The sequence below is a fragment of the Xiphias gladius genome, chromosome 14, assembly GCF_016859285.1.
Source record: "Xiphias gladius isolate SHS-SW01 ecotype Sanya breed wild chromosome 14, ASM1685928v1, whole genome shotgun sequence".
Taxonomy (NCBI): Eukaryota; Metazoa; Chordata; class Actinopteri; order Istiophoriformes; family Xiphiidae; genus Xiphias; species Xiphias gladius.
In genome coordinates, this window is record NC_053413.1 from 7,378,315 (window position 1) to 7,396,936 (window position 18,622).

At 41.0% G+C, this 18,622-nt stretch overlaps 4 protein-coding genes across 7 annotated transcripts; 2 read left to right on the plus strand and 2 right to left on the minus strand.

Annotated features, from left to right (window-relative positions):
• Positions 1-153: 153 nt before the first annotated feature.
• LOC120799110 lies at positions 154-2,235 on the plus strand. The gene is made up of 10 exons (XM_040144012.1): positions 154-289; positions 417-583; positions 658-761; positions 912-1,000; positions 1,090-1,270; positions 1,373-1,478; positions 1,589-1,674; positions 1,783-1,874; positions 1,945-2,019; positions 2,100-2,235. The coding sequence occupies exons 1-9, from the start codon at positions 223-225 to the stop codon at positions 2,007-2,009; spliced, it is 957 nt and encodes a 318-aa protein (XP_039999946.1). The 5' UTR covers positions 154-222; the 3' UTR covers positions 2,010-2,019; positions 2,100-2,235.
• An 849-nt stretch (positions 2,236-3,084) lies between these two features.
• Positions 3,085-6,930, plus strand: LOC120799009 (RING finger protein 212B-like). 4 transcript variants are annotated; one of them, XM_040143809.1, is made up of 13 exons: positions 3,085-3,331; positions 4,411-4,548; positions 4,686-4,738; positions 4,843-4,917; positions 5,176-5,282; positions 5,370-5,472; positions 5,557-5,585; positions 5,695-5,735; positions 5,842-5,866; positions 5,963-6,029; positions 6,473-6,530; positions 6,665-6,695; positions 6,816-6,930. In XM_040143809.1, the coding sequence occupies exons 2-13, from the start codon at positions 4,449-4,451 to the stop codon at positions 6,886-6,888; spliced, it is 762 nt and encodes a 253-aa protein (XP_039999743.1). In that variant the 5' UTR covers positions 3,085-3,331; positions 4,411-4,448; the 3' UTR covers positions 6,889-6,930. The 4 variants fall into 4 exon arrangements, with proteins under 4 accessions (XP_039999743.1, XP_039999744.1, XP_039999742.1 ...); XM_040143810.1 differs by having other exon boundaries at positions 4,425-4,548; XM_040143808.1 differs by having other exon boundaries at positions 3,085-4,548.
• A 777-nt stretch (positions 6,931-7,707) lies between these two features.
• On the minus strand, positions 7,708-12,482 carry homeza (homeobox and leucine zipper encoding a). The gene is made up of 3 exons (XM_040143807.1): positions 12,008-12,482; positions 11,177-11,269; positions 7,708-10,784 (listed from the first exon to the last, which is right to left on the minus strand). The coding sequence occupies exon 3, from the start codon at positions 10,755-10,757 to the stop codon at positions 8,757-8,759; it is 2,001 nt and encodes a 666-aa protein (XP_039999741.1). The 5' UTR covers positions 10,758-10,784; positions 11,177-11,269; positions 12,008-12,482; the 3' UTR covers positions 7,708-8,756.
• Positions 12,483-12,599: 117 nt separating this feature from the next.
• Positions 12,600-17,469, minus strand: dhrs1 (dehydrogenase/reductase (SDR family) member 1). Its single transcript, XM_040142727.1, has 9 exons — positions 17,196-17,469; positions 16,224-16,372; positions 15,776-15,919; positions 15,516-15,595; positions 15,052-15,184; positions 14,750-14,893; positions 14,599-14,668; positions 14,225-14,305; positions 12,600-14,112 (listed from the first exon to the last, which is right to left on the minus strand). The coding sequence occupies exons 2-9, from the start codon at positions 16,365-16,367 to the stop codon at positions 13,976-13,978; spliced, it is 933 nt and encodes a 310-aa protein (XP_039998661.1). The 5' UTR covers positions 16,368-16,372; positions 17,196-17,469; the 3' UTR covers positions 12,600-13,975.
• Positions 17,470-18,622: the final 1,153 nt, after the last annotated feature.

Sequence of the window (18,622 nt, forward strand, 5' to 3'; positions counted from 1 at the left end):
TGTCACTTCACTGTCACTGTACTTTTGTGGCTGTAATAAAAAGTAAATGATCGTAATCAAGTTGCACCATATTAAAATGGATTGGAGTGTTGTTGTAATTAGGCTGATGGCCGCTGCACCTGAGACTGTTGACACACACCAGGTGAAAGAAGTTAACTTGATTCATGTGTCCCAGTCAGAGGCAATAAAAGCACCCATAGTGTCAGTCTCAAGCATTCAGTCATGATGGCGTTCTTCTGGCAAGGTACTCTGCTCTTGAGCTTGGTAGCTGCCGTTTCAGTTTATGCAGGTAATGTTGCATCAAAAAAAAAAAAAAAAAAAAAAATTTCTCCCCAAATCAAGTTTTTGACAATTCTCACTCAAACTGTTTGAGTAGAAAGTTGAGGGATTTTGTTTTTGTGTTGTATCCCTGACAGACATGAAACTGGACTGTGGGCCTGACTTTGTGACGCTGGTGTGGACAGAGACCAGATCCCAGGCGGACATGTCACTCTTCCGTCTTGGCTCCTGTTTTCCCACTAGCTTCACAGCCAGGGAGGCTGTTTTCAGTGTGGACCTCAATGATTGTAACTTCAGGAAAATGGTGAGTAGTATACTTAAAACTTGGGGTTGTAAGAACCATGTTTACAGCTTGGTGACATTTGTCCCCCCTCATAGGTCACTGGGGATCAGCTGATTTACACCAATGATCTGACCTACATTTCTTCTCCTGATTCTCGCATCTCCCCCTTCAATCACCCAGTTCTCTGTGCATATGAGAGGTGTGTATTCATGCTAGTTCCACACTAGGTTTTTAGTAAAAGTGATCAAACAGGGGCTTGATAGTAGTGTTCTACAGATGACTGTGATAAATGGTGGTAGTTGCTGTACCCAGCCTGTTTTTTTTTTTGTTTTGTTTTGTTTTTGACTAGGCCAAAAGACTGGTACCCACTCATCTATGATCCTGTGTTTAATACATATGGCCAAGGAGATCTAGTGTTCCACACTGGAATTATGAATGGTAGGTGTAAGAACATAGCATAACATCAATGGAAATGGCAGAACAATGACTGCTGTAACTCAATGGGTTTCCTCTATCTGTTGCTCTAGATGACTTCTCAGGCCCTGCTGAATCTACTAGTTTTCCACTAGGCGCCTTTATCCCAATCATGGCCAGTGTTGAGCAGAGGACCCATCAGCCCTTGCTGCTGCTTCTTGAGGAATGTGTAGCTGCTGCCACACCAGAGCTGCAACCTGAAACCCAATTATACCAAATAATCACAAATAAGGGGTAATCTTATGATGAAAATATGAGCACTGGCTTACTGACATTGGTTTTTTTTTTTTCCCATTGGCAGTAACTTTTTTTTTTTTCCCCTTTCAAAACCTACAGATGTCTTGTGGACAGTAAGACATCCAACTCAAAATTTCAACCAAGGCAAAAATCATCCGAGATCCACCTATCTCTTCAAGCCTTTAGGTTTTCTCTTGGAAAAGAGGTAAAACTTCCTCATTTGATAGTTGCAGATGTTCTTTCCGGATACAACATTAACTTGTAAATACTGAAACTTATTGCCTTGCAAACCCACTTCTCATCTCCACTCACCAGGTGTTTATCCACTGCAAACTTGTGGCTTGGGATCCCATTGGTCTTGACAACACAAAGAAGGCCTGCCACTATGTCAAAGATCATGGGTAAATACTTTATATAAAAAAAAAAAAAAAAAAAACTCTAAACAAATTATACTGCCTTCAGTCAAATCATAACTGCTGACTCCTTTCCTCCTTTCCTGACCCATTCAGTTGGGAGCTTCTGGATAACCCTGCATATAGCAATCTATGTGACTGCTGTGAGACAACCTGCAAGTCCAGGAGGATGAGGAGTACAGCATCAGGTATGGATCTGTGCAATGTCTGGATTAAACCAGTATCATTGTACTAATCTAAAAGTGCTTGCTTTTACAGGGAAAGTCAGGATGGTACAAAAATCAGTCCTTGGGCCACTTATTATCACTAATGGAAATTCCTGAAGCATCAAAAGTAAGAAACAACTTAAATTTACATTGCAATATACTGTTTGTGCTCAACTGCCCTCAAACTTTTTTTTTTTTTTTCTTCAGAAATGGCTCCATTTTTATGGACTGGCTCCTTCAATCTGAATTGGGTTTTATTCTTGGTTTTGCAAGCTTCTAAAAGCTTGGTGCCTGTTTTGGACTTCAGATCTGTGGCCATTAAAGATGAATCCAAACCATGTAACTTGAACAGAGCTAAGTCTTTTTCTTGGGTAAAACTGAGGTGTGTGTGTGTGTGTGTGTGTGTGTGCAGTCATTACAAGGTATAATGGTGGGATTAAGTGACCTATAGACACTGATTGGGGGGGGGGGGGGGTATGAATTGCATAATGCAGTACACTGTAATTTAATTTCCAAAATGGCACTGACTCACTTGTCCCCTAGGGGTTTTTCAGTCGAGCAATGGGTTTTTTTTTTTTTTGGGGTTGGGGGTTTAAAAACTTGATGGCTGTGATTAACAGTAAAGTAGTTCTTGGGATTGCAATGTTTAGGTATAATTTGAGAACTCACTAAAAATCTGCAATAAACCTTAGCAGTGACCAACTGACAAAGATGAAATTGTAGTGAAACATAATCAAAGCAGCACCTTCATGGTCTCTTCCAAGGCTAAAGTCAATGTAAATAGCATGGGTCAAAAGGTTGCTCTAACCTGCCCACAAAGAAACCAGTGAAGAAGCATGTTTTATACTGGTCTATTTTAACAGCTTGTCACGGTGCCGTATAATTTGACCACTTGTACTGCCATCATGTTCTAAACACTCACGTTGAAATGCTATCTGATCCTGAATATGTAATGCACTCTATTACCCCATCTGTGCTGTCAAACCTGTTGACTCAACTAGTGGTTGATAGGTTAAACAGGCAAAGATTAATAATTAAGCTTTAAGGCTAATATCCTGAATTTGCAGGGCAAGACATGATGTGGTGCAACATGGGTCCCTGGTGTTTGTTTCAGATGACCAGTATAAAATTACAAGCGCAATCAGGAAAACTCTGTGCTAAAGATCAAAGTGAGCTTTTTAATTTCTTTTCAGTGAAATTAATTAAATTAACTAAAATCCAGAGTTGAAGGATAAAATCTGTTAGTGACTTCATATCATTTAAAATGTATAAATTACAAACCACAGCCAATAGTAGGCGTAAGAAACGACGTACTAAAATAGCCTCAGACGTCACTCTGCCAATCAGAACAGAGAAGACGGGATTGGCTACTTACGCAGAGGCGGGACCGCTGAGCTGCCTGAAACATTTACATCTCTGACTTCTCAGCAGGGTCACAGGTAATGTAACAAATGCGAGCAGATACTTTCTAGTCGTCAGCCATCATTTCGTTACCTTCTGTTTGCCAATATCCAACCAAACAGAACAATTGGACACAATTGTAGCTAGCTAACACTTTACGGCTAATAGCAGTTGTCGTGGCATTGTGGCTGAGTAACTTCGTTTCCACTTTTGACCGCTGTACCTAACTGGTGCAAAATTATCTAATTCCAACTCAATTGGTGGGGGGGATGTGAGTTACATATAAGTAACTTGGGGGCAAAAAATGTCCACAATTGTGAATCTCAATTTCCAGAAATAAAGCTTTATTAAAACTTACCAAGGATGCGGACGGGTACCCAAACATTCTTTGACAGTTGAGCATCTAATTCCAAAACCATGGGCTTTGATAGGATATTACAGATACAGATGTTACTGATAACATTAAGAACAAACTGCATTCCATTTGACTGAGCTGTTCCCAGGGTCCTGGTGTTGTGCATGCTGGCTCACTGTCATTGTCAAGGCCTGATTGGACCCTTGATGGAACTGGGCCATTAAGGAAATTTATTTCATCTGTGCTTTTTCTGCTATGAAAAGTCAAAACTTCATGCTGTAAGAAAAGGTCTCTCTACTGCTATAACAGCTTCAGGTCTTCTGGGAAGGCTTTCCACAAGATTTTGGAATCTGGCAGCAGAGTTTTACTCCTATTCAGCCAGAACAGGCCAGGCATTAGTGAAGCATTACTAATGCTTGGCCAGGCCTACAATGAGGCCCGGCCTAGGTCGTAGTCGGCGTTCCAAATCATCCCAAATGTGTTACATGGGGTTGAAGTCAGGGCTCTGTGCAGGCCAGTCAAGCTCTGCCACACCAAACTAGGAAAACCCTGTCTTTATGGTCCTGGATTTGTGCACAGGGGCATTATGTTGAAACGGGAAACTAACACAAAGTTGCAAGCACAGTATTATCTAAAATGTTGTATGCAATAGTATTATCCCAAAATATGAAAAATAGCCCAAGACCAAAATCACACAAGTGCAGTACTTATAGTCATTGTGTAATATTTTATGTAACATAATCACATTTGCGTATTGTGAAGTTGTGTGTTTGCAGCCGAGGAAACGCACAGGAATTAAAATGGACTGGTTCCATTGTAACCAGTGCTTTGCAAGGAGAGGGTCCGTGTTTGCGGTGTCCAGCTGTGGCCACATCTGCTGTGAAGCATGCATTAAATCTAGTAAGACAGTTATATTCTATCGTCTGTGTGCTGAGCGAACTTTATTTCCACTTTTTAACTACAACTTGTCTAACAATAATTGTGACAGAAAATTTCAGGCTACTTATGCATCTTGTGATCATGTCTTTTTCCCTCAGAGCAGTGCAGCGTTTGTGGGGCCAGCTGCAGTTATCTGCCTATCACTGATGAGGTCTGTGTATTTGACACATTCACTGCAGGTTACTGTCTGATGCCACCAGCAGAGGATTACTTTATTTCACATAGTCAACATATATCTACAAATTTCTATTTTAGATGAAGCCACAGGAAAAAGTGTTTTTCAAGGACCCTGTGAAGCTCATCCAGTCACGGCTAGAGCACATATCAGAGGTCTGTCTCCTCTGTGCAGCGTGCACCCCAAGCTCCCTCGCTTCTGTCCTTTTTATAATTGCTATACCAGGATTTTAAATGTCAGAGCAGTCAATGAGTCATTCAACATGAGATTGAAAGATTAAAAGCTTCACTTTACCATTGCCATGCTAAAAAATCATTTGGGGGAATCTGAGCTATTATCAAATAGCCAAAATTGAGTTAGTCTGTTATTTTCACTGAAAGAATCTTTAATAGAGAGGTCTTCATGCTCCTCAGATTGCACTTTTTCAGCGGGCACACATGGAGAGAGTCACAGCGCACTTCAAGCACAAGTCTGTTGAATTGGAAGGGCGTCTGAAGGAAGTCACTGAGCAGGGATACAGGTGATTTCAATATCGGTTATTGTTCCTCTGTGGCTGTGTAAATAAAATCCCGATTTCAACGCTATTCTTCCCACGTCTTATCACAAGGCAACTCTCCGAACTGAAGAGAGAGAATGCTAGCTTGAAAAGGCAACTTTCAGAGCTGAAAAGAGAGACTGCTGAATTAAAAAAGCCACTTTCTCAGAGGAGGGTATGTTCATTTTTCTTAAGATGTCAGTGTTAAGGTGGTACATCAGATGTCAAATTTATCTCGTACACATTCTGCTTGCTACAGGTTTCTCCAGGACAGTTCCAGACAGACAGGTAAAAGCCAATTTACCCTTCAGAACTATCGTGTTTGAAGATACACCTTTCAGTATTAAGTTTTTAAAATGATTAAAAAAAAAAAAAAAAAAATTTCTCTTACATATAGTACTCAAAGGATGTACCTCCCTGTGGCTGTCACCTCCCCAGGTAAAAGATTTAAGTGGAATTGTTAGTTAAATCTTTTTATAGGGTAGGTCAATTTCACATTTTTTATTCAAGTTGATGAGGATGTGTGCATGTTTCCTTTCACCAGTTACCCCTCGTTCAAGAAGTATCAGGTATGTATTTAATTCTTTATTTGCTGCATCATCACATCTCCACACTTAAAAGAATTGCATAACATCTTATGCTCAAACATGTTGTCTGGCTCTCAGTCACTTGGGTTCAGCAGAGTCCCAGGGGTGGGCGACAGGCAGAGGTCCCAGTCTCTCCTCCCTCACAGTAAGTCTCTCCCAGTTACACTGGCCTCATGTAATTTCTTGTTGACCTAAATTAATGTTGGGTTTATAATGGGTTTGAAAGTAGTGAAAAAAAAAAAAAAAAATCTGTGGTTTAATTTCTACGCAACCTTTGAAGTCCCCTGATGACATAATTAGTTTGACAAAAATCTTAACTCAAGTTCCACTTGGTAGCTTTTGCTAGTGCTTTCAACCGCATCTCATGGTATTCCTCAGTGGATGACGTTTGTTCGGTTGTTATGAAGATGCCATGTCCATGACAACTGAGGAGACTCATGGAGACAGTGAATGAGGTTGAAGGTTTCAGGAAAAAGCTAGGTGGACCTTGATTTTTAAGATTTCTTTTGTCAAACTACTTTTTCCAAGGCAAAGAATGTATCACACTTAATCAAGATAACACTTTGCCCTTGATCTGTTTTTCGCCAGACTCCTGGATCAGCTACCTCTATTTCCAGCCATAGTTCTCTTCATGAACATGTACACAGTAAGTGTGGTTGCGCGCACACTTTTTTGTCTCTGGCATGGGCTCTGTAATTAAACCAGATACACTATCAAATCTGAAACTGAATACATCGCATCCTTAAACCAAGTTCCCCTTTTTTTCCCTGTTTGAATAAGGAACACCAACATCCTTCAGCACCCCTACAAGGTAAGGAATTCTTTCCAAATGACTTTCCTGCATGAAATATTGTATCGCATTTCTAAATTGTCTTGATGGGAAGCTTTTTCTCATTTAATTGCTGAGTCAGTAAATTTCTGTCATCCTCAGAGCTCAGCATCAGACTCCTGTTTTCCAGCTCCAGTTTATGAGTGGATTATCAATACAGTCTCCCAGGTGTTAATGAAATGGAACTGTGCTAGTGACAAACATTTGTCAGTTTAGGAGTCATTAGCTGTCGTGTTCATCCAGACTATCACGTCTTGTCATGGGATAGGATTTCTTTTTCTGCCTAAAAACATTTGGCACAAGTGATTACATATCTTGAATACTGTTTGAATATAAGTATTTTATAATTAAGCTTACATGGATGCAATGATGTTACTATGCGGTTCTTTTGTTGAAATCAAACTGCTGTGCTTATTTGGTCATTAGTTGATTCATGCTTATCTGTTTTAACAAAAGTTTCTCTCAGGCATTTCTGCAGATTCATTTCAGGCACTTGCTTTTTTTTGTTCACAACACAGAATTTACATTTGATAGTTTGGTCAACCACAATCAGCTGGATTCATTACAGCTAAAAAAACAAAACATTGCTGGCACACGATTATAATGGCAAATTCTTTACTGGTTTCCAGTGACACAACTGTGCAAAGGGTTTTTTTGTTTTGTTTTTTGTTTTTTTGTTTTTTCCAAACAGAAAAAAATACATAGTATCTTCCTTTTAACAAGTGTTTTTTCAAAGTGTTATGGACATTTCCTCACAGGGTGGCACTTGCCTTAACTTTTGATGACTTAATGGGATGACAAAAAAAGTGATGCACACTGCTTTGTCATCATGCTGGTCACCTAACCTCTGTCCATTCATTTCTGAGGAACTAAACTCTGACTCTGTTTAAAGCTGACTTCATCCCCTGCAGGCTGACTAAGAAGTACTTTAGTGTGGAATTTTTTTCTTATTGCAACACACAGCAATGTCGGAAATAACTAATAAATACATGAATTTATAACCAGAATGTACTGTATAATGTTTGTACTAGTCATAATCTGAGTTGACAGAAAGAGTGGTAATTTTTCTTTGTATTCAAAACCTTTGCTGCTTACACAGTATATGGACCCCATCAAGTTCTTATCTACTTTCTAACCAAGTCACACCCCACACATACTAAGACAAGAGATGTAAGAAATACTGACTGAATCAATGAGTGCGAATCAGAATTGAAGTTGGCAATTCTGATATGATATTGCTGCTTTCTTAGTACTTAGTTAACCTTTACTGTTAAAAAGGAGGGGGTTAAATGCAAATGAAAAGCAAAGTATTTAAAAAGTCAAATATCACAGCAGACTAAAAGAGAATCAGGAATGTGTTTCAGAAATATACTGTAGTCATTAGTAGAATGAGATGGAAAATATTGTTTTCAAAAGACATGATTGAAGGTTTCAGTGTTAAGGGATCAAGAATGACATTGTTTAGTTAGAAATTCATCTTTTGTGAAAGAATTGGATTTAATGAACGTAACGGCAGCAGGCTCTAAAACCAAAGTGCAAGATGTCAATTTAAAGTGTACATGTCCAGTGTGCTTTTCATGATAAGGAATTATTGGCTGTAAGAGGAATGATGACACAGTGATCAGTCAACAAATTCATCAACATAGACATTTTCTGGAGCAGTTACTTGCCTGCTATAGTCAGGTACCAAAAGTACAACCAGTTTAAATTATACTGCTACAATTGCATACAAAAAAAAATCTTAAGTAGTGATATCTAAACAAAAATGATAAGATCAAAAAATATCGCAAACCAGTGTACAAGTTACTGTTGTATTTACAGCAACACAGGCAAAAAAATTATAATTCAAGTCCAAATATATTAGGTTAAGCAGGAAATGCAGCATATATTAAAAAAAAAAAAAAACCTCATTTAGGGGTTGTACTGGGAAGACTGAATGTTACAAACCTGCCTCAATTAAAGCAATTTAAACCAAAATAACTATGCTTGTTGGTGCAAAGGATGTGAGGAGCTATTCGCCTTCTGAAGTTTGTTTCCAGTGTCTCAGTCAGTAATAGGTTCTTGGACAATCTCCCCAACATCCTGAGATGCAAACCAGTCCCGCACTTGCTGGTAGCTCATTCTTGATTTCTTGCATAGAGTGTCAAGGTCTTTTTCATGTAGTGAGCCTGTAGTAAGGTAATATGTCACCAATGGCTGGGTATCAGGTGAATCTGTACTTCCATTTGCTTGGGATTTACGTTTGCGGCTCCCGCCAACCCTATTAGATGTCCCAAAGCCACTTCCATTAGTTAAACCACTGCTACTTTGCTGGGCAGCAAGTTCTGCCAAGAACTGGTCACGGACCCCCTTTACCCAGCGCAGCTGGCCATTTTTAACAGCATACCGTGTGTCACCAAACCACTGAATAACATCTGCACGGGGTAAGCCTGTTAGCTTAACAAGTTCAGTGTAATCGTCACTTTTGGGCCACTGACAGCGTAAGAAGTGCTGCTTTAACACATCCAACTGCTCCTTGGTCTTTCTTGGTCGCCCAGCAGGAGTGAGGGCAGGGGATGTGGATGTAGATGAAGAAGACCCTGAGAGGTGCAAGGGTGTTTGTAACGGACTGGCTTTGGCTGATTGGGGTGACTTCTTTGATGTGCTGATGCTGTATGAAATTGGTTTATTGGGTGAGGCAGTCAGTGGTGGGCTGCCAGAGGGGGAAGAGTAGGGAGAGGATTTTAATATACCTGATGGTTCCTGTGGGACATCTGGCTCAATCTTGCAGGTCTTGGTCAATTGTAAGGGTTGTTCTTCACTTTGTTCCTGGTCTTTAAAACTGTCCCCATCACAAGAAAGCTCCATAACGTCACACTCCTCTGCCTCAAAGACCCTCTCCCCAAATGCTTCCAGGCTGTTTGACAAAAAGGTCTGAAAGAAATGTGAATTTCTAGTCCCATTGCTACGGGCTCCCTCATGGCCCTTCACGCTGTTATGCTGACGAGTCTTTTGAGTAATAAGTGGAAGAGGTTGAGTTTGTTGATCATGTTTACCTCCCACAGCAGTGTGTTGAGAATAGCTCTGGGCTGCTGCCAGGCTTCCCCGGCCAACCCTAAGCTGGTAACGGCTGTCGCTGAACCATTTACGAATGTCATTGCGGCTCAGCCCAGTTTCTTCCTGCAAACGTCTCAGCTCTGCCTCAGCAGGCCAGTTCTCTCTCAGAAAGCTTTTTCGAAGGGCAGCAAGCTGAGCTTTAGACTTTTTGTAGCGCCCATGACGGTGCTGTCGTGAAGATGACTCTGAAAGGTCAAGGGAGACATCAGTTGCTGTACTTGCTGGCGTATCCACTGGTGGGCGGTAGAAGTATGAATCCTGAGGAGGTGGAAGGGTGGAACTGAAACACGGGGCAGTGGGTTTGGCTGGTTTATAGGAATCTGGTGACTCACACTTTGGTTTCGTCTTCTGGGGGATCAAGCTGGAGAAAGGACTCTCCACTTCATTGCTATCCTTATCCTCAATTACCAATTCCTCAAAAATCCCACTCTTGATCTTTATTTTGGATTCCTCGTTTGTTTCAGTAGAGTCATCGTACAGCTCAGGCACTGCTAGCTTCCGTCGTGTCTCCTCTATCTCCTCTGAAGACCAGCTGATACCATATTTAATTCTCTGCACCATAAACCACACCTTAACTTTGTCCAATGGCAAGGCACATACCCGGGCCAGGGTGTTAACCTCACGGGATGATGGGTATGGAAATAAATTAAAGGCTTGGACCAACTCTGGGATAGTGTCAAGTTCACGGGTCTGATCAGACTGTGTCCATACCAATTTCAATCCTTCTGACACCAGAGGCAGACACACAACAGAGTTGTGGTTAGTGGTGAAACTAGCCACACCGCTTGCGTTGCTTTCCGCTGAGTTGGCAGAGTGGTGCAAATCCTTGGAGGGCCTTTTAGCTTCAAGGTTTCCTTCACATTCTGTCTTTGTTACTTTTCCATCAAAAGGCCCCTTCATGCCCACAAATAGTCCATTTCTGCCATTATGTTCACTGTAGGTTGCCATCTGGGATATCAAAATAGGCCTTGTCACCTAGAAAAGAAACACAAACAACAGTTTATTTGAGGATGTGTGTTTGCTTGTCTCAACTGCCAAACTGTTTTAACTTCAAAGAAACTGTAGGGAGAAAGCAAATTTCTTCTGAAGAGCACAACCAGGAGTACAGACTATTGTGTTTTAAGAACTTTCAGTTCTCATTCATTCTCAAAGTTAATTATCTGACAGCTGTTTTCCCTTCCCCCCTACTTTACACTCCTATTCTGAACTTCCAATGAAACTAGTCGTATACTCCCAGTCCAGACTGGGTTCCCCTCCCCCAAAGTGTGGTGACTGACTTTTGTTTTGTGAGAGTGGGGGATTGGTCACAAAGGGTGGGAGCATGTGGAATGGGCATCTATGAGAAATCCATCAGTCTACTTTCTCACCGTCTCCCAGTCGGGCTTTGTTCCACTTCCAAGTACTCAGTTCCAAGATAAGTGTAGCCTCTTCACAAAGACAGATACCACCAAATAAAAAACCTGTGGGGGGAGAAAATGATTTGCATTAGTCATGCTCAAGTATGACAAACTAGGCATGTAGACAGTAATGAACATAGGATATTCCTTATGAAAAGTTGTTTGAAAATATAAATTAATACAAATGTACTTTTTTTTCTTGAGCAACAGGTGTTTAGCCAGAACTTCAACATATGACAATGGACAGTTTGGCAGTTAGAAGGCTAATTTAAAGGAATTATGATTCAGATTTACTTCTTGACCACTATTTATTGACATCTTTATCCCACTGTAGTCAGTTGTTTGTAGCTAAGGACTGGGCAGTGTCTTAGAAATAACTATGCACTCTTAATTTTGGATTGGTTGTTCTTAATTTGGGACAGCGGGGAAATGTTGCGCATTTAGTTTGGAGGTTACGCCATGGCCGACGATTTAGGTCGCTTGAGCCACGCAAGAAATGTTCAAGTGTACCAAAAACATAGCTGACAATTATGAGAACACTGTTTTAGTGAGTCGTGACACACTGAAGCCCACGGGGATGGGTTCATATGCCGGCCTCTCCACTTAGTTTGATATTTTACTTCAACACACTGTGAGAGTTTACACATTGTGTCTTATAAGCTGTAAAAGTTGCTCCCTGTGCCAGTGGCAATAGCAGTCCAGTGTCTCCCCCCTTTATGGCGTACTAACTAAAACGGTTCACACTGCACAGGCGCACTTCGCCATCAGACACGCTCCAGTGAAACATAAAAATAAACTTACCGAAAATGCCAAAACAACCCTTTATCCCCGAGGTCCTTTCAGGCGTAAAGAAAACAAAGGAAACCCCGAGTTTCCCGTCTGCCACTTCGCTTTTTATGGCCGAAGTTTAGAGGAAGACCAGGGAAACAATACCGTCCGTCTGTCTGTTTGACCCTTGTCTTATTTATCAAGCACCTCGACGGATTACGGACGGGTTACAAAGATGCGAGGCGACCAAGTTTGTCGCCTTTCGTATGAGTTCAGTCGTCGGCTAATTCTTGCCTCGGAGGGCACAAATCTTCCAATCCGTGAGGTTCGGCTTGGAATTCGAGTCGCCGTTACTTCGTCCTCCTCGGTCTGTCCGTTGTTGCTTTTGTTCTTTAACTGAGAAGTGTTTCCCCCGTCCGGCCAGATCGAGGCGAGGCGGAGCTGAGGACCAGGAAGCCCAGAAGGCCCAACTGACTCTCCCACAGTGACGGTGGGGTGGGTGTGCCAGTCTGGGAGAGCAGACCGTGGATTGGAGGGAGGAGGCGCTTGTATAATAAATCCGTGGCAGTAGGTTAAACATTTTCACGTCAACCACCCACCGGCAACCCCCGCCCCCCATATCAGGGCCACAAACATCTGATATGCTTTACAACGAGAATCATCATTTTGTTCGTTTTAAACACTGCATTGACCCAACTCCAATTAATAGCAGGCGTTTCCTAACGTTCATGCTGGGAGCCAATTTGTACCCTCCCTCAAAACCCCCAGTGGTCCTTGGACCAAAGCTTTAGAGCTTCTGGGTTATAAGGTGAAGCAACCAATGAGCATACTTTCCATATTTTCATACTTGATATGCAGATTCCACCAGTTTTAAACCTTGTGTATTTAATATTTACTACTACTTTTAGGCCAACTAAATAATAAACAAAGAAGACCGTTTCCACAGCTAGAATTTTATTTCTATTATTATGAAGAAGGCTTTCAAACAGCAGGTAGACCGTCACTTTGCGAAATAAAGCTGACAGAAGATAAACTTCAACACTTAATTGAACGTTTAAGCAAAAAAAATAGAAAATACAATGAAAAATCCAATTTTAAATTGCACTGGGGGGAGCCCAGTATTTCTGTAACCACCAAAATTAAGTTTAGATGTACTGATATACAAACTATTCTAACAAGAAATTTAGTCTGTCAGATTTTTCTTTGTACTGTAAACAAGATGGTGTACATTCAACTGTTCCAGTGATACTGTGTGTCCTCAAGCAGTATGCTAAATTCATATCAGCTTCTGTCACTGAAAATAAGGCAGTTGTATTTTAGTTCTAAATAATAGAATAATATAGACTAGGTGTACATATTAATCTTCCTGCAGGGGATTCCACTCATTATTTAGTACATATGTTTTTATATTGGTTTAGACATACTAATACTTTGTTACTTTGCAAAAAGGAATGAGAAGTGTAAACAGAAGTGAGGAAACATTCATTTGTTTAACCGGTTATTTGCTGGTCAATTACAATATTACTAGGTGTTGTAGTAGTAGTGTTGCATGTATATACATATAATAAAATATAAAAAATGTAAAAATAGGTGCAAAAATACACACTTATGGTTCTAAATTGTTTAATATTTAGCTTTAGATGCTGTAATTTTGTATACTGCTTTAAAGAATACATGAATAATAACCATTTTCACAATGTGAGGCTTCACTCGCAGCTGAGATTAGTGTTAATGTTAAAATACAGAAAATATGCTAATGCATTCTTAATGTTTAATTCAAGTATTATATATATACACACACACACACACACACACACGTCAGATCAAATAGTTTAACTGTGTTTGAGTTTGTAAATTTTTTTTGTCACCATTAAGCCATCACTAATGGTTCTGATCCACAACCATTAGCGTGGCTTTTATAGGTTTAGCTAGAATTTGGACCATATGAGTCTGCTAAAACACAATGTTAAACTGCCCCTTCAGTGCTGATACAGGAAATGTTTAGAACCGGCTATTTGCCAAGGTAAGCACGAAGTTGGGCAGGCGAAGGAATGAGGGGACAAGAACTGAGAGCCAGGAGAGATATGGGACCTGGGTCATGAGGAATTTTAGGGAAGTGTAATCAGCTACACTCCGCCCTAGAAATAAACAGATGAAGAAAGTAGTAGAATTAAGTCCTCACATCTAATGGTAATTTCAAAATGTAAATCTTCAAATCTTAAAAAATTAGGGAAGCAAATACAAATTTACCATCAACATCTTGTATCCTGTAGCGCCTTGCCAGGTCCCAATTCATAAGAACTTTCCCAGTCAGCGACATCAGATTTTTATCTTTCAAGCAGAGAGAAACCATATCAAAGTAGGCTTGATTTAGAAATAAACAAGGCTCTCTAAGATAATCAAATGAACCAGTAAATGCTTTACAGCATTTATGGCAGCAGTTTATGAAAGCATGTTACATTGAACAGAATGCTGATCAAATATGTGTGCACAGATACTAAAATGTTAACTCCTATAAAGCCTTTCTTGCTGACATTTACTGGACACGAGGAGTTGATGCCATTCAGTCTCCATTTAACAATCTGACTGTGAAGTGGATACCATCTCCTACAGTATAATCCTACCTTTTGCCAGGTTGACAATGCACTTCCCACTCAGTTCTGTGGTTTCTCCATTGGCAAAAACATCTTTAAACTGAGAAAAAGAAAATCCAGAGATTTAGCAGCAAAACTCAAAAAGCTACCGTCAATAAGAATTTGCCGTTAAAGAGTCTACCTTAGAAATGACATCCTGGGGTTCATTTTTCTCCAGTATGAACTGAGACACCAGCTCTGTTCGTACTGCCCCTGGCCACAGGCTAACAGAGGCCACTCCCCTGCTTTTCAGCTCAACAGCCATGTCTGCTGCCAGCCTGTCACACTGGAAAAGAACCCCCCAAAAAAACAGGTTTTTTATAACACTGGCAAAAATATGCCCAAATATAGTATTTAGATATAATTATATGGTACACGTACAACTTTAATAGAGATTCGGGTCTTGATAACATAAATCTAGGACGTAATGAGTAGAGATCTTACTGCAGCTTTACCAACACCATATGGCACATTGAAGAGATACCGCAGCCCTCCCATAGATGAAATGGTGACTATCAAACCGCGACCTTGAGCCACCATCAACCGAGACGCATACACTGAGAAGATATAGTGGCCCCTGTCAGATAAATAAAAATGGAAAAAAGTTAAGATTTTTGTACTTTCAGTTTTTAAATACCTCTAATAAAGTGCTATTTAATACAGCTGGAATTTACAGAAAACAAATCACACTATGTATCACATCACCCTCCCAGTTTCTTGTTTTGTTTTGTAATCTGACAGAGCTACTATTGACAGAGGGAATTCCCACTGAACTCAGAACTACAAAAGGCAAAAAGGAGTAACAGCTAACGTCTTGAAGACTGTCACTAGGCACAAGGACATGACTCAGCAGTTTGCTGAAAATGACTCAGTCAACTTGTCGGACATGACTTAGTACGAAAGTTTACCTGAGGCCTGTGTTGTTGATGGAATCCCAAAGAGATGGATCAGTTTCCCAGAACTTCTTCCCCATACCCTCAAAAATAGCCTGTAATAACACGTTTAGAAAGGGGAATCACACAGTGGGGAGTTTGTGGTTGTTCCTCTTACCAGATATTTCCTTTCATTTACACAGCCTCACTCGATATTAAGTGAACTACAAGTAATTTTACTATTTCAAGTATGCAATATACCAAGTAATGGTTTATGTCAGTGCAATATTACCTACCTGTACTCCAGCATAGGCATTGTTAACCAGCATGTCCAGCCTTCCATTCTGTTCTCGTTTGATCCGTTCAAACAGTTCTTCAATGTCTTCATCTTTTGTAGAATCACATATAACTGGTACACAGTTCCCACCCCTGTCCCTAACCTGTTTTGAGAACAACATCCTCAGCTGTAAACCATATCAACAAACTCTGACTGAAACACTACTACTACTGCTAGACAACACAACAAGGAAAAACACACATTTTAGGTACAATGTTTTGTAAGTCATCCACCAGACATTGACTGGAGGGAGGAATTTACATTTTTGGGAGCTGACCCTATGGATTACAAATTGATGGCACCATTGTCAGCAAGAGATAGGTTAATGGCTTAATAGCTTTTTTTCCTCTCTACCTAATAGCTGTCTGATTTAGCCCTTCTGAGAAAGTTCAAGGTCAGAATTTCACCTCTGCAGCAGTTTGTTTCAGAGTCTTCTCCTGGCGCCCTGTGATGTAGACGGTGGCTCCTGCCTCAGACAGCTGGAGAGCTATTCCCCTGCCAATGCCTCTGGAGGCACCTGTTACCACACACACCCACCCAGACAGGGACATTTTCTCTGGGGGGGGACAACAACACCAAATCCAGTGGGCATTAAGCACAAACATACTATGTAAGCTAAAGGGGCACAGGATGGCTATCAGTCTATGGGGGTTAGTAATGGTGGAAGAAAAATAAAAGTTGCAACATGGTTGCATAAATGAAACAGTGCTATCACCACCCGCTGTCCATAGGTCACTTGAAATCTGTAGTTGCATTGCACAAGTACGTTTAGGCGAGTCACCGCTGCTCTGAGAGGGACACTGATATTATATGAGCGATATCAATGATATATGATTTATCAGTTATATGTTTAACGATTACTAACGCAAGAAAAAGAATGTAAAGTTTGCCCAATCACATGAATGTAAAATTGCACCCCCGCTATAAAATGCCATAGCATGGCCAATGCTAACTGCGGTAGGAGGGAAACAGAACATAGTAATACCACACAATAGAAGTTTACTATTGAGGGTGGAGAGGCACTGCTACCACCAGGTACACCTGTTCAGAAACGTCTTGTGTAACGGGCTCGTTTTCCTCATAATAAAAACTCACCCTCATGTCATAAGGTCGAGTTTTTGTCCTTCTTAGGACATATCAACTCATTTACTTTTAACAACTCGAACCTTTCAAAATGAAAGATTCAGTCGAAGCCTGAAGACTTTTCGAAGAAACTATCGACTCGTTTACACAACTTGATAAAAAAAAAATGTCACATATGTGTTTACCAAGGGCGAGACTCTGCTGTTATTTGACACAGTTTATTTTTTTACAAACACACAAAATAAAACATTACAAAATTACATAATGTGCTCAGCTGCATCGAAAAACAGCAATACCTTAGTCCACAGAAGACGCTGGGTCTGGTTTATCAAGTCCCAAAAATAGTCCTTCGATGGGAGCCGACAGGGAAACGTATCGGTAAATGATGTCACGGCTGGCTTCTTTTTTTTTTTTTTTTTTGCTGCTGCTGTTGTGATGTCGTACAAAGCAGTGCCTCGAGCTACGACAAAAGCGGGCAACCGGACAGTTACAAGGCCACCGAGGCGCCACATCTGCTGTAAGATCGCGAGAAGACGCCGGGCGAGAGTGTCCAGGTGACGCGGGGTGGCCGAATCCCAGTGTCCGGGCTCCACCGCGCTCGCGGACATCGCGGACTTCGCGGGCGCGTCCCCGCGGAAGTCTGACGGCGCCGAGGGCTGTCCCAACCCACAGTTCGCCCAGGCCACAAGGGGCCTTGTGCGGACTTTCCGCAGGCTTCCAGAGAGTCCGCACAGCGCGCAGGCTTCGCGGATTTAATCATCCACGGCTCATTGCGACGCAGACGTGACGTGATGCAGACCTTACTTAACTGTAATATTCAGCTCTAACGGAGATGTAGGCTGCTGTGGTTTAGTTGATCACTGTTTACATAACGACGGGCAAAAATCAGGGTGCCAGGGGTCTGCCCTTAGTTTAACGCACTACGGTGCACACACGATGGCGCTACAGTTCACCTAAAAACACGGGCGGCCCTGGAGGTGGTGCTAGTGATGGATGATGAGGTTCAAAGTTGGAGTAGTAGCACTAATACATATATAATAACCTATCGAGTCTTAGGAGAATATTTCTAAGTAACCCTGGTTCGATGGTTTGTATATGAAAGTAAATAAGTAAATACATATGTAAATCTTTAGTCTTTTTTTATTTGATGGTGGAGCACCACGTTGCTTTACATAGCCTTTAATAATAATAGAAAAAATTAAGATGTCAGTGCTAAAAGAGTTGATTACATTCCAAACTAATAGACAACACAAAAGTTCATATTGTCTTGTGTGCTATTGAAGGCCTGCTCGTTTACGGAAGAAACAGTAGTAGTAGTGCAACTCATGTAGTATTTTGGCCTATTGGGTTTTTTTGTGTGTTTGATAGAGAGGAGAGGGTGGAGTTTTGGGTCCCGTCTTGCCTATTTGTGCCCGTTAGACTGTAATATTATCATAAAGGACAAGTCTGCACTATTTCTGATGTAATGAATGCTTCACCAACCAATCATTGTATGCTGTGGCTGCCCACGCTGTGACTTCACCGCTGACTTTACAGAGCTGATAAGAATCTGTATATTCATTTTTTTGGAAACTCCTGGGGTGATCTGCAGGAACGTCGGCTGCTCTTGCTGCCAAAGTAATGTTAACTGCAGACACTGCAGGCATTTTTTCTGTCCTAAAGTGTGCGTAGTTAATTGTTCCCGAACCTAGCATTCCCAGAGTACTGTTTCTGTTGGCAGATT

Bases quoted from the DNA above. Each gene is read 5' to 3' on its own strand.
- LOC120799110 (XM_040144012.1), top strand. From the start codon at position 223: ATGATGGCGTTCTTCTGGCAAGGTACTCTGCTCTTGAGCTTGGTAGCT. The intron at 1,271-1,372 runs GTAATCTTATGA...CAAAACCTACAG, and splicing joins CAAATAATCACAAATAAGGG to ATGTCTTGTGGACAGTAAGA. The intron at 1,875-1,944 runs GTATGGATCTGT...TTGCTTTTACAG, and splicing joins GATGAGGAGTACAGCATCAG to GGAAAGTCAGGATGGTACAA.
- LOC120799009 (XM_040143808.1), top strand. From the start codon at position 4,449: ATGGACTGGTTCCATTGTAACCAGTGCTTTGCAAGGAGAGGGTCCGTG. The intron at 4,739-4,842 runs GTCTGTGTATTT...TTTCTATTTTAG, and splicing joins ATCTGCCTATCACTGATGAG to ATGAAGCCACAGGAAAAAGT. The intron at 6,696-6,815 runs GTAAGGAATTCT...TGTCATCCTCAG, and splicing joins TCCTTCAGCACCCCTACAAG to AGCTCAGCATCAGACTCCTG.
- homeza (XM_040143807.1), bottom strand. From the start codon at position 10,757: ATGGCAACCTACAGTGAACATAATGGCAGAAATGGACTATTTGTGGGC.
- dhrs1 (XM_040142727.1), bottom strand. From the start codon at position 16,367: ATGTCCCTGTCTGGGTGGGTGTGTGTGGTAACAGGTGCCTCCAGAGGC. The intron at 15,596-15,775 runs GTAGGTAATATT...GTGTTATTACAG, and splicing joins ATGCCTATGCTGGAGTACAG to GCTATTTTTGAGGGTATGGG. The intron at 14,306-14,598 runs GTAGGATTATAC...TCTGCTTGAAAG, and splicing joins CATTGTCAACCTGGCAAAAG to ATAAAAATCTGATGTCGCTG.